This window comes from Opisthorchis viverrini (assembly GCF_000715545.1).
Source record: "Opisthorchis viverrini unplaced genomic scaffold opera_v5_55, whole genome shotgun sequence".
Lineage (NCBI taxonomy): Eukaryota > Metazoa > Platyhelminthes > Trematoda > Opisthorchiida > Opisthorchiidae > Opisthorchis > Opisthorchis viverrini.
The window spans coordinates 343,738-358,388 of record NW_008751709.1 but is presented as its reverse complement, the minus strand read 5'-3'; the positions used below and the strand labels follow the sequence as shown (position 1 = coordinate 358,388).

The window sequence follows — 14,651 nt, the reverse complement described above, 5'->3', positions numbered from 1 at the left end:
GGGATCCAAACCATGCAAGAGGATGCCTTTCGAATCCTTCCATCTATCGTTTTTACTCGGAGCACTGTACGGTTCTCGGTCCTCTCTTACTACAGTTTATGCTTTGAGAGCACATAGGAACTTGATATCGAACCGGTATGGTGCATTACTAGGTGCGGTTAGAGGTCTGACCAACACAGTCTCCTTGCCCTCCAGACTTGGGGTTAGAACATGTGTGGCGACCCGTTCTTTAAAAATGATAATGCACTTGCGAAGCACCACTGACGTGCAGTCAGGCATTCGAGCCAAAGGCTTTTGGTTGAGGACCTTAATCGTCATCTTGTCAACGTGTGGATGTCCTGTCAGTATTCCAGCACTTGTGCAACCATGGCACTTGGCACGGTAGTGAAGCATCAAAGTCAACACTGATATTGCTGTCTCTGGTGATGATGACTCCGTGTCCGAGTTCAGACGATGTGACTGCTGGATCAATAAGTCCACTATTCGTGCTCGGCAGTGCATACAGATATAGGCTTAGCTCTGGATCGCATTTGTTTGTTCTCAGAAAAATGTAATTAGGCAGCACAATGATACATAGTGCAGTAAATGGCGTGGGGCGATCGACTGAAGCTCGTCATAGTTGTTTTGGTATTTCATGACCTGTAAATTACGAGTGAAGACTGTCTGACGTGGTCGCAAGCTTTCAACGAATTAGCCGATAGGACATATTGAAACTGCTCCATTGGCGTATTGCCCTGAACAAGCGAAGACAATCGAAGAGGTATCGAGTAGCCAAAAACCCCTCTCAGATAGATATCGTTGGGCTATTTTACCTATGGACCACTTCGTGTTGACTCTGAATGGTATTCTAAATCGGGTTCAGAATGTTAACAGGTTAGCAGTGCTTTACTTTGACGACAAATGGTGAATACAAATCACTGGATGAACACAAAGTACGTTTTCGTGTGTACATGGATCAGCGTCAACGTTCGCAGCCTTTCTGAATGTTACCAATGTGACCGTGTTTAAGGGCAGACGGAGAACCACTCAGAAGTTTCTTTGGCCTAGCTGACTGAATTAACTAGCACTTACGGGTTCTTGTTGGTTAGTGTGTGGATAGCTGGGTTAGGAGAGTTGTCATCGAGTTGAATCAAGTTTCGGAGCCTTGCTCTGCCGTTTTGAGACCGTTCAAATCTCGATTGGCGTGGGCCGGGGAGGGCAAGAATAGTTGAATTTGCACTTTACACTAGACTGCTTCACTGATGATCCACGTGTCAGCTCGACTGACCTTAAACCGCCAGTTGATTAGACCCACTGAGTAACAGATTTCTTGGAATACCTCCTCCAACCCGAATTTCTGGTGATTTTCGGTCGATTTTTGTGCTCAGAGCTTCTAATCGGCTAGGGATTATTGAACCTATTCTGGTGTATGCTGCCCCGGATGAACGATGGACGTGTTGCTTGCGTAACACCATAAAAACCCTCAGTGGACACTCGGATAAAGCCCACTAGCCACACAATGCTCTTTGTTACAAAAACTTCACGAGTGAAGTGGAACTTTTTGCGCCAGAATGTTGCATTTTGTTGCGTGTGCTAAAACCAAAAACCATTCTAATCTACGTTCATTTTTGCAGCTCACCGAATTTCAGTCCACTGAGGCAATCATACCCCTCGCGGAAAGTCTGGTGGAATACATTCCTAGCATCGTTGAGACCGCGTGATGCCTAGATGGTGCTCAAAGTTTTGACTCATACTCTGAACTCACTTGCCTGTCTCTTTAGTCCATAAGAAACACGTCGTAGCTTTCGGAAATTTCGGAATAGTGAGCGCCCGCTCGGACCCGACTAAAGCTTTCTCTTAAAAATCAACCTAAATCGGAGATACTGGATATCCCATCGCCAGATCTTGATCTTGAAGGTGTAGCCATCTTTTCACCCACATACATGACTGCACAGCTCAGCGCCACTCACTAAATCACGAAGTCTCTTTCTTCCTATACTCACAAATCACGCCACACAATCGTGACTCACTTGGTCACACGGCTAACAATCGCTCTCTAGACCACGGGACTCGCCTTTTTTCCCTACGCTTACAAATCACGACACACAAGGGTGACTCATCTGACATTGACTGTCTACCGTGAGATAAGCGCAGCAACAAGTCCTGCGCTGACACCCACATACACGCAACCTTAACTACATATAGGAAAACCGAAGGCTAGCGACAGGCGCGCGCACGGAGCAGAAAGTCAGCTGAACTCCGCAAGTCCACGGACAATTATCGAGCACGGTTAGCAGCCATACTGCGGAAAAACACGTCCCCGCCGTCCAGACTTTCACCAAGAAATTCTCGCAAACGATAAGTCCCTCTTTTGAATTGCTCCACATTTCGCACTGCACTTATTTTTCTACGTGTTGCAACTCACCATTGTCAACCATAGTAAAAACTTTTATTAGTGCATATACCTTCTGAATTATATTATGCCTACCATATAGTGTGCACTAATGAGAGTCAAAAACAAAGAGACTGAAATTTGAGATATTGGGATGCTCTCAGCTACCTAACCTACCTACCGGGATGAAGCGATAAACTCGAGGTATGGACAAAAGTTTGGCGTCCATATAACCCACCAAATATCACGAACATAAAAAGACTATTATGTACGGTAAGAATGACGATCAAATAACCTGAAGCGCATGAGACAAGGAAACACAGATATTCCAAAAATGGGGTCCTCGAAAGCCAAAGAAACAAGCACTCTTATGGTTATTCTTGTGATTTAACTGAGGCGGAAAATGGGTCCAGGGACATCAGATTATGACGAAATGTATAAAACCCCCACAGTGCCATGGATATGTGAGAATCAGATCATGGGAACGCTGAACAAACTGAAGCGATATCTTTAGAACAGGGAAAGGTCTCCTCGGGGTTTCGTACTGGGTGAACAGGGACAAATTTAGCCGAAGCGACAAGAAATAAATTAGGGGAAAAGGAGGCCAGCCACAAAGTTATCTGATGTAGTTAAGAAGCGTGACTTGATATTTGGGTAGAAGTGATGATCAAAATGGTATCGCTCAGTTCGGCGGCGCCAGCAAAGTCATTCACAGAAAAACGAAATTTGCTGAAACCTTCAAGTCCGTCCGTGTGATTTCAGTGAGTTTAAGCCAACTTGGAAGCCAACAGGGCAACACCACGTTCGTAGAAACGATTACTTGGCTCCTTTGCGGACAACCGCAGAGTGAACAAAACCACACTGCGCGCTCCATTCATGTATACAGGGAGACGAACTGATCCAGGTTGCTCCACATATCGTTCCGCTTGCTCGTCCGCAGACAGTCTAAGTGAAGAAAACAAAAAGGCCAATTTTCAACAAAATGAAACCGAAGGATGCCACCTTGGAGTGTACCTTAAAAACCACAGGAACAAGGGTATGCGGACAGACTAATAAGGCAGATTGGTGGGATTCATCGGAGAACTCAAGGTCACTTTCGTACAACCACCCGCTAAGGGGTATTCCCCCTTAGCGTTACAGGTCAAGAGACACGTGAATAACACCCGGAAATGGCATTTCGACAGCCCGGATTGGAATCACCGCAGAATCCTTCGAACTGGCTGAATCTCCTGTTTTGCGATGTCGTGTGTGGTATGACGATGCATTTTTGAACTCCATCGATAGAATTTGTCCTGAACTGAAATTAGTTTGGATGCACCAACAGCAGATCCGCTATCGGTTAGAGAACTTTGTTTTGAGGAGGCTCGCTCACATAACAGTAGCATGCTTCAGCCTCTGTACCTTGAGACTGTCTGGAATTTAATCGAATGGGAATCTAGTTACCACCAGGGAGACTCCTGTTGATATGGTGTCAGAGAGGAACTTCTCAGCTACTGACGAGCCATTCAATGGGTCTTCCTTCATTAGCACCACAGAACGTAGCCGATCGAGAAAGGCTTGCAGAAAGCTGAAAACTCTGAAAGTAGGGCCGTGACTTCCTAATTTTCAGTGTATTCGACGGGGAGTCAAAATAACGCCAGTGGCAACGTTTCATTTTAGACTAAGAGAAGGCTCTCGATCAACCGTCAGAGGGCTCACGTTCAGCGACAATGAGGATCCCAGAATTTCGGCCACCGTGATCAGCAGATTAGAAGGGTGTTACCTGAGCGCAGTGAATGAAACATCTGAACGACCCCATTTACCGGAGAACATTAATGAAGGAGTTCGCAATGTCCTGCAATTTTCACAACTCCAAAAAGGGAAAACTAATGACAACTGAAGCATTAAGGTAGTATGTGAAGAAGGGGTAATAAAAAGACTACTCAAATGCTATAGCTCAACCAGTTCATTGCTACATCTCGCGTTTAAACTACTCCTGCGATTTATCTGCGGATCCTGATTTCTGAACCAAACCCAATGGATTTAGACAGGGTATGAAGAAGAAAGCGATAAATACCAAACTTATAGGAAACAGAAACATTTCAATCGGTTCAAAACGTTTTCCAATCGATTGAAGACCGTTAGACGATCAGTATTTGGTAATGCACAAAATCTGCATCGTACATGTGTGACGTTTGCTTCTTAAGAAAGCATGCGGGACTGGCCCTCAGCCATATAAGACTTGCACAGTTGATGTTGCAAGTGTAGAGTAAGGGAAATGAATGATTTTGACGAATCAGTGGAGGTACTGAACAAGTGATAGAACGATTGCTTACCTGATCCACTTTAACACGGTTAAGGGTAGGTCGACAGATATAGTGTCCGATAGATGGAGGGTAGACTCATCCAACGGCTCGGCACCCATTAAAGTCAGATCACGAACAGTAAACGCACCGGATGTGGACGAAGCAGTCGTCTTTCCGCCCTTGCCTTGCAGCACAAGTTGTACATCCAAGTAAAGTTCTTCCAAAGCCCACCCATTTGATTGAGCGACGAATTGCCGTGTGGCGGTAATGTAAGCCTCTGGCATGAATAAACCTCCAAGCCAGATCTGGAGAACACAGTTAAAGAGACATGAGAGTTTCGAAAAATGAGTCAGTGGTTAAGAGGTTATAAAAAAGCAACAATAAACAGAGCATACCGCAAAACGTCTGAGCAAGAAGCCTAGGAATAACAAGGGTCTTATCAAGAAATCCGTCTTTAGGGACCCATTTCGGAGGCCTTAACAACCTGGTGGTATTTCCCCTTAGTCTGCGTCGAAACTTCGCCATGGTTATTGAAGTCCCGGTGCTGTTTGCACTTGGTTACTCACATGCTCCACTGTACAAGTGCCTGGAATTTCTTAACGAAGCTAAATGAGTAAGATACAACAGTACACTTCAACTCGCCTGAATATCCCGCAATGCGGTAACGCCACCAGTTGCAGCAGCCTCACTGATAGCCACAAGTTGCTTCACACGAAGACCAAAGTCACTGATCCACTGAATAACTGTCATGGTTTTGGGAACGTTGTATTGCCTCCAGTCGCTGGGAATCAAACCCTTCACCAAATCCGACATCATTAAGCGGTACCGATTGGTCGGTTTGCGTTCACCGGCACAAACCTGCAGAATAATTAATAATAATAAAGTAGAATTAAAAGACTAGCAGATCAACACTTTAGTTCGGTAAACTGCAAACAATCGGGATACAAGAAGGAAAGGCAGTAAAAGAATGAAGAGGGTATTCTGGTGCTCCAAAAACGTACCGCACTAATAACTTCTAGATCCTGGCGAACAGAAGCCAACAGATTGGACCCGCTATTCACCTCCCGCTCAAAGAACCGATAGAGAGGGTCGCGCAAGTTTTCCACTGTTCGAGTCAAGCGTTTGACCGTTTTCGGCAGAGAAGAAAGCCATGCTGAGGCACTGCCGAGTAGCTGGCGCATCCACGGAGGTCGTGAGTCGGACACCACGGACGATTTCTTGCGATCAAATGCGCTGATTGGTAAGGATTCATCATCTGCTGCAGCTTCTTGCAGTTTCAAAAGATTTCCTGTCATCACCTGGCCTAAACGACAAAAAAAATTCATGGACTGGGTTCGATTTGTTTCCACGTGCGTACATATTTTTGGTCTGATAACTTGAAATAACTGATAAAAACCATAGCAATCGAACTTAATGGGCCTGAAACGCCAGAATAAATGAACTAAAAGGATGCCAGAGCCAAGTTAGTATGTTGTGCAGGTTAGGATTGACCGAAATCCATGACCCAAACAGCAATTAAAAACAAACCAAACGGTTCGGGCTTTCCAGCCTCCGAATCTTCTTGCTCCAATGCTAAGAGTTTGCGGATGTTCTGTTCACAAGTAATGGCTGGTCGCCGAATAATGGAGAAGGCAACGACAATGAAACAGTGATGATAATCGATCGGTGAACGCGATAGGGGTAAAATGTAATCAATCCAAGCATGAATGATAAGAAGTTCGCCCATAATTCAGTTGTATGGCGCCTAGTTTAAACAGCGATTCCATGCTCATTGTGAACATATAGGTTAGTTAGACCTTCAGGAGGAACCGCATTGAAGCAAACCTTCAGATTTCTCCACTTCGCTCATTAGTGCTGAATATCAGCCCTGAATATTTGTCTGAAAATTACAAATCATCCTGTTTGAGTGGACGCACTCATTAAGAATAGTGAACGAAGTGATCATAACCATTCCGATGAAATAGTCGCCTGGTTGCTCTGCCTAATAAGGAAGAATGACACTATTTTGTCTAAATGATATTTAATAACAAATGTTAGTCAGGCGCTCGTGGCCAAACGGTTCAGTATTCAAACTACTAATCCAAACTTCCTCCCACTGCCAAGAAGCAGTTTGGTTACACTATCCCTAGAATCTGGCAAGCTTCTAACAAGTTGTGACTTGTTGGTACTATGATATCCCCAAGTTTCATAAGGAAGCATCTCAAGAATTCGTGACCTTCGGGTCAGTAGTTGAACACTGAAGTTGGGGCATGTGTTACTAATAGATATGATTAACTTGTATCTAGACGGGAAGCAGCGCTACTCATTTCTCGGTCACTCGGTTCACATCACAAGGTCACGTGTTGACGGGCACCTCCAGTGGCAACCTTCGGATGCAGTGTTCATGTGACTTGTGAGATCCTTCCGTTTTCTTGGCAGGCTACTCGAAGTTTGTCGGTAGCATAAGATTGTACCTAAATTCCAATTGGGAATTTATTCTGAAAGCGGAATCCACGCTGGTACACTGAGAGGCATTGTATTGTTTCCTTCGCGTTGGGATTCATTATCCTCACACGATCATTACCCCAGAACTGGTCCTTAAGATACGACCACCTTACTTCTACCATTCCAGGAATTCACCCACACAAGTTGATTGAGCATCAGAATAGCAGTACCTTCCAGAGAGTTCTAACAAAATGTCTTCTTTCAATCCCACGACATCAAAAAGTATCAGAACTATGCTGGTTTATAGAAGCCAACATTTCGAATCCCATAAAAACCGACTGCTTATTTATGTGGGGTTCAGCTGCAATAAATTTGTGAATCACTTCAAGTGCTCCAGTTCCACAAACAAAAGTGTTGCTCCGATGATTACACAACAATAGAAGATTACTGCCCCGATTTAACAAGTGAGTGCAGTTACGAAGTTTGAACTTGTCCGATAAGGCCAGATAGATATCAGAGATCCTGGTAGTATCAGAAAATAGGATGAACATTTCAACATCTCTCTCTCTCTGTGCAGAAAACAATGCTGACGAAATGGTTACTCGCTGGACGTCTTCAACGCAAAGTTGGCTGTGCATGAGACTGATGTGTGAGACACAAGTGTTAACTACTACGCTTCGATACGCACATAAGCGTGCAATCCAAATAGGTGTTCCATATTTTGGATACCACCGGCCGCGTCAACTAGAAACCTGATGAACAACAAACCTATTAACAAGGAAGCTACACTGCGTGTGTTTATAGGCGCACATTGTAATAACCACCCAAATAAACAATCGAATGCAGACAAGAAACGGTGGATGACCATGAGAGTGAATATAATGAAATTCCTGGCTCATTAGGCAATACATACCTAGATTGGTAAGTAGGACTTTTTCAGCGTTGTTTGGCAGACCGAGCCATGACGGTGTTTGGACATCCGGCAGTTTATTGATCCAAGCCAAAAGATCATCACGACTACTGCCTTCCGGAACCAGAATATGTTTACCTGCATTTCCATCCACATCGCGTACCAGTGGAAAGTCGTGCTAAAGAATAGGCGCGAAGACATGCAGGGCAATAATAATATCCAGGACGTGCAGTGACACATGCAAACGGTTCCGTGTGTTCGTCTAAACAGTGTATATAGTGAATGTATATGGTTGAGTTTATGAAAAATGACACTGATTCCTTCCAAAGCAGTCTAGCACATTAAACAAACCTACTTAAGATATAAGACTCTGAAAATAACGCAGCATTTCTGTATTTCACAAATCACGTAGCTGGTTGGTGACCAATCTATTAAAAACGCTAGGTTTTTCTAGTCTAATGGATACTATGACACCTACCTCAAAACTGGCTTCAGTGAATAAAACTGACAAAAACGTTTCCATGAGTCGTTGATCAAACGAATTGTCAATCTTTCCTCCATAAATACTTTGACCTAACAGTGTGCGCAGTGCCGCCCATGGGACTTTCTCTGGTGGCAAATTGGTACGTCCCATCGCAGCACTATCCACCCAAGTATCAATTGTGTCACAAGCAACCTTGAGGTCGGACTCGTTGAACTCGTAACGTTTGGACCAACCCAGCGGTACGTAACGCAGACGCTCCTGAACAACTGCGTTAAACCAAGCCAGAAGGAAGTAGAGTCGAGAACGTTCCGCAGGGGCCTTGGAGATCCGAGCAGCCGGAACACTGGCAAATGTGCGTAGCAGGCTGGACTGCAATGAGAAAGAAATTGAAACCAAGGCTAAGGAATAAAACAAATCTCATCATCCGGCTGCCGACTAACACTTGAATATAGGGCACAACTGGTCTACTTTCACTTGACATATAATTCCAAGCAGTTTGCACATATTATTGGAACAAGCCATGCACATCGTCGCTGAAAAAAGCACTGAAAATCAAAAGTATAGTCGATAATTGGCTGGCTCAAAATTATCGCATCAAAAGAAACAATCAATAGATCCCTAACAAAGCGTGAAAACAAGCCGCTGGAATAAGCTTTCATTGTGGCTCGAGTAATTGCTGAATAGGAGCACTGCAGTGAGACTGAACAGCTGAACGACGAGAAACCCAATTCCATAAGACGTACTTTGATTCCGGGTGGTGGTTCAAACACAAAGGCTCGTCCGGCCCGCAGCAAATTGACCGGAAGTTTTGGGTTGATTTCCATAGTGAGGAACAATCGGAAGTTCGGATGCGGCTGAACACTATGCAGTTTTTTCTCCAACTGGACCAACCAACCAGGAGCCAAGTGAACGTTCTTCAGCATAACCCATTTGCCGTTCTTGGCCGCCGAGTTGATAGCCTTGTCGGCTTGTGAGAAACCTTCGGCCGAACCTATAGCAATATTCGTTAACTGTTTGTGATGCTCGGACGCCATATCCTCTACGCGGCCACTAGGATCAAAGCCCTGAAACCGAAATGAGTATAGACGGTTTACGTTAGACCGTATTCAAGTACAGAAGGAATGTTCCTCGAATAAGAATAGCGTTGTCAGGGTCCAGCTAACTTCCATAACGGACCGACGGGGACGGCAATGAGGCACCAGTGGTCTGGTTTGGTATTGTTGTCAGTGACGATGATGTGGACAAGAGTGAATCACTTATAAGAAAGGGGTGACAATTCCTCATCTACTTGGAAAACCGGGTGATGTTAATTTAGCTCTGGCCATTTGGAATGCTTGTCTCTGGTATGCATTACTGTCGCAAATTGTGGGCCCTGATTGTTTCGTAGATAAGCATGTTTCAGAGTGAGGCGCATCATAGAATGTGGTGTTGGTGGTCGTTAGTAGTCAGCTTAAGTAACGGTGCAAGGGGGTGATGGGCCAAACTGTTCAATGAACGCCCAGTTGTGAGGATGGATTCAGCCGTATTGGACCACATTAATGGAAGAAGGGTGTCCAACGTTCCTTAAGAGACAGTAATAACAATTGGTCAGCTCAATCGTATAACGAAGGTTTCCGGAAGGAGGGAATTACTAAATTGATTGGAACAGTTGAGATGGGGATTTCCAACACTTCGAATTTCGGGAGGAAATGAATCACCAGAAGTTGGTCTATGGGAATGTGCAGCGCTAATACCGGAAACATTTCAATTAAGAGGACGGGAACCCTGCAAACCGAAAAATCGGCGCCAGTAACAAGCAACTGGTCAGTTTAAAAACAGCTGTCTTTTTTGTTGTGTGGATAAAGCAGTAGAGTGTGAGACAGAGTTTTCTTCAGAACACGTTTTCAGTGACGAAGTAGTACTGTCTAACAGATATGCTCTTCAATAACGCAAGCAAACGTTCAGAAAGCAGAACGCTCATACTGTGTAAGGAAGGGTGAAAAGGGTACTTCCATCTGTCATTCGAAGCGTCAAAATTGTCAGCGACAACTTTTCATCACTTCATAAGCGCATCGCTGAACATTGAAACGACTATCGCATAGCTGAATATCCGTAGGAGACAGCAGTCCCAACAAAATGAATACATCGCAACGACTAAGCAAATACGACCCTTCAACTGTGTACGTCAGTCGTACGACAGGTTGTTCAGCGACGGGGCGTATGGCCACCTCTCGAATATGACTGTCTATAGGTGTGATAAGAGTGAAATAAGTTAATGTTCACCCTGAATGACTGTGGTGCATATTCCTGAATAGCACTAACACACCTAGAACGAGATGCTGTCATCGAATGCCACGATGGAGCTAGGAAGCCTTAATACTTAATACTCAAAACGCTGCGTGAGAATCCCAAAAGATCATTTCCAGGGGTGTAAGCAAATAAACTGAGTTTTTTCCATCGGTACGCGACAGTTACATCTTGCCGAAACAACGCTTCTGATGATCCAGATTCCAGTTAGCTATTTGGGTTAGTTTCACCAGTATGCGGTTCAGTGGCCTAGTGAAAGCCAACCTTCTCACTGTTGGATCGTTTGGACTATCAACAGTATAAGAGTTGAGAAATGGGCCGAAAATGGCATAGTTAGGGATCTATCGCCATCCCGTTGTGGATAAGTCCAAAGATGACTCCGAAAATGGTCAGGTGTTTGGTTAATGGCAGGGGACAGACGGCAAGATCAAGCAAATGCCCCAATGTAACTGCGCTCAGATGTGAACCAGTTGAACCAAAGAGCAAGAGACTAGCGAATCGGTGGTTCCATCTTAGTGGGGACCTACTCTCCGAAGAAACGCTTCACTCGGGTCCCATGAGTACTCATTATATTGGGGGAAGCAATGCGTTGAGATAGTAGAACGGTTTTCTGTTCAAAAAACAGCAACATGGTTTTGTAGCTTAAAGTAAAAAAACCTCGTTGAGGCAGAGACAAGGAATAGGAATCGATAAAACCTAAAGAACGAGAGATGGAAAGAACACTAGCTGATGAACGAAGTAGTCAGTGGTGTACGTTGATGTTCGGTTGAGAGAACGTGTCAACACTCAGTAATTTGGAAGTCCCAACTAAGTGGATGGGTTTAACACGCTAAACTAAAAAAAAATCACTTAATCAGTGGCTAAAAATATACCTGTACAGCGCAAAGTAGAATCGGCATATTTGATCGTATCTCCTGTTCCACAATGGACAAAAGATCCAAATGCCCTCTGGCCTCGTCCATGAAAGTTTCACCTAAAGCGGCTGAAACCAAACGGTGTGCGGATGCAAGCAGCCTATCCGGGCGGAAAGCTTGAATCAGCAGAAGATGATAAATGGAAGTTTGAGCCTGAGTGAACCAACTTGGAGTTGGCCCCTCGGTTTTGGCTGGTTCCCAAAGGACTGGAACGTTGGCCTGCAACGAAAAAGGATAGGGCGTAGAGAGACTGAAGTTTCAACCTGATGAACCGAACCATCCGGGTTTCGTAGTTGTCCAAAGGCGAAACACGGAAAGTGAATACTTATATGTGCAGCATGCACTGCTGGAGTATTGGTAACTAGGATGCACTTACTAATGGTTGATGAGGCACCTGTCGACCTGAGTCCGGAAATCGACTTGAAAACGTTTCGCTACCATTCGGAGGAATACCATCAGTGCGCGGTGTGGTGCGAGCAAATCATAATGTAGACTCTTCTGAATATTTTCGGGACAAGATCTATATATATATATATATATATATATATATATATATATATATATATATATATATATATATATATATATATATATATATATATATATATATATATATATATATATATATATATATATATATATATATATATATATATATATATATATATATATATATATATATATATATATATATATATATATATATATATATATATATATATATATATATATATATATATATATATATATATATATATATATATATATATATATATATATATATATATATATATATATATATATATATATATATATATATATATATATATATATATATATATATATATATATATATATATATATATATATATATATATATATATATATATATATATATATATATATATATATATATATATATATATATATATATATATATATATATAGATCTTGTCCCGAAAATATTCAGAAGAGTCTACATTATGATTTGCTCGCACCACACCGCGCACTGATGGTATTCCTCCGAATGGTAGCGAAACGTTTTCAAGTCGATTTCCGGACTCAGGTCGACAGGTGCCTCATCAACCATTAGTAAGTGCATCCTAGTTACCAATACTCCAGCAGTGCATGCTGCACATATAAGTATTCACTTTCCGTGTTTCGCCTTTGGACAACTACGAAACCCGGATGGTTCGGTTCATCAGGTTGAAACTTCAGTCTCTACGCCCTATCCTTTTTCGTTGCAGGCCAACGTTCCAGTCCTTTGGGAACCAGCGAAAACCGAGGGGCCAACTCCAAGTTGGTTCACTCAGGCTCAAACTTCCATTTATCATCTTCTGCTGATTCAAGCTTTCCGCCCGGATAGGCTGCTTGCATCCGCACACCGTTTGGTTTCAGCCGCTTTAGGTGAAACTTTCATGGACGAGGCCAGAGGGCATTTGGATCTTTTGTCCATTGTGGAACAGGAGATACGATCAAATATGCCGATTCTACTTTGCGCTGTACAGGTATATTTTTAGCCACTGATTAAGTGATTTTTTTTGAGTTTAGCGTGTTAAACCCATCCACTTAGTTGGGACTTCCAAATTACTGAGTGTTGACACGTTCTCTCAACCGAACATCAACGTACACCACTGACTACTTCGTTCATCAGCTAGTGTTCTTTCCATCTCTCGTTCTTTAGGTTTTATCGATTCCTATTCCTTGTCTCTGCCTCAACGAGGTTTTTTTACTTTAAGCTACAAAACCATGTTGCTGTTTTTTGAACAGAAAACCGTTCTACTATCTCAACGCATTGCTTCCCCCAATATAATGAGTACTCATGGGACCCGAGTGAAGCGTTTCTTCGGAGAGTAGGTCCCCACTGGGATGGAATCACCGATTCGCTAGTCTCTTGCTCTTTGGTTCAACTGGTTCACATCTGAGCGCAGTTACATTGGGGCATTTGCTTGATCTTGCCGTCTGTCCCCTGCCATTAACCAAACACCTGACCATTTTCGGAGTCATCTTTGGACTTATCCACAACGGGATGGCGATAGATCCCTAACTATGCCATTTTCGGCCCATTTCTCAACTCTTATACTGTTGATAGTCCAAACGATCCAACAGTGAGAAGGTTGGCTTTCACTAGGCCACTGAACCGCATACTGGTGAAACTAACCCAAATAGCTAACTGGAATCTGGATCATCAGAAGCGTTGTTTCGGCAAGATGTAACTGTCGCGTACCGATGGAAAAAACTCAGTTTATTTGCTTACACCCCTGGAAATGATCTTTTGGGATTCTCACGCAGCGTTTTGAGTATTAAGTATTAAGGCTTCCTAGCTCCATCGTGGCATTCGATGACAGCATCTCGTTCTAGGTGTGTTAGTGCTATTCAGGAATATGCACCACAGTCATTCAGGGTGAACATTAACTTATTTCACTCTTATCACACCTATAGACAGTCATATTCGAGAGGTGGCCATACGCCCCGTCGCTGAACAACCTGTCGTACGACTGACGTACACAGTTGAAGGGTCGTATTTGCTTAGTCGTTGCGATGTATTCATTTTGTTGGGACTGCTGTCTCCTACGGATATTCAGCTATGCGATAGTCGTTTCAATGTTCAGCGATGCGCTTATGAAGTGATGAAAAGTTGTCGCTGACAATTTTGACGCTTCGAATGACAGATGGAAGTACCCTTTTCACCCTTCCTTACAGAGTATGAGCGTTCTGCTTTCTGAACGTTTGCTTGCGTTATTGAAAAGCATATCTGTTTGACAGTACTACTTCGTCACTGAAAACGTGTTCTGAAGAAAACTCTGTCTCACACTCTACTGCTTTATCCACACAACAAAAAAGACAGCTGTTTTTAAACTGACCAGTTGCTTGTTACTGGCGCCGATTTTTCGGTTTGCAGGGTTCCCGTCCTCTTAATTGAAATGTTTCCGGTATTAGCGCTGCACATTCCCATAGACCAACTTCTGGTGATTCA

The 14,651-nt window shown here is 43.4% G+C and overlaps 2 protein-coding genes across 2 annotated transcripts in view; one reads left to right on the top strand and one right to left on the bottom strand.

The window, feature by feature from the left end:
* Positions 1-2,609: 2,609 nt before the first annotated feature.
* T265_03604 (hypothetical protein) overlaps positions 2,610-14,651 on the bottom strand; it is a gene marked incomplete at both ends in the record, with an annotated part of 55,931 nt that continues 43,889 nt past the window's right edge. The window contains 8 exons of the mRNA XM_009168139.1: positions 2,610-3,316; positions 4,687-4,961; positions 5,299-5,514; positions 5,658-5,959; positions 7,994-8,168; positions 8,469-8,843; positions 9,218-9,538; positions 11,633-11,893. The remainder of the gene's footprint in view (positions 3,317-4,686; positions 4,962-5,298; positions 5,515-5,657; positions 5,960-7,993; positions 8,169-8,468; positions 8,844-9,217; positions 9,539-11,632; positions 11,894-14,651) is intronic.
* T265_03607 (hypothetical protein) overlaps positions 12,053-14,651 on the top strand; it is a gene marked incomplete at both ends in the record, with an annotated part of 15,430 nt that continues 12,831 nt past the window's right edge. The window contains 2 exons of the mRNA XM_009168142.1: positions 12,053-12,139; positions 12,922-13,182. Of these exons, the coding sequence (XP_009166406.1) occupies positions 12,053-12,139; positions 12,922-13,182 (348 nt within the window). The remainder of the gene's footprint in view (positions 12,140-12,921; positions 13,183-14,651) is intronic.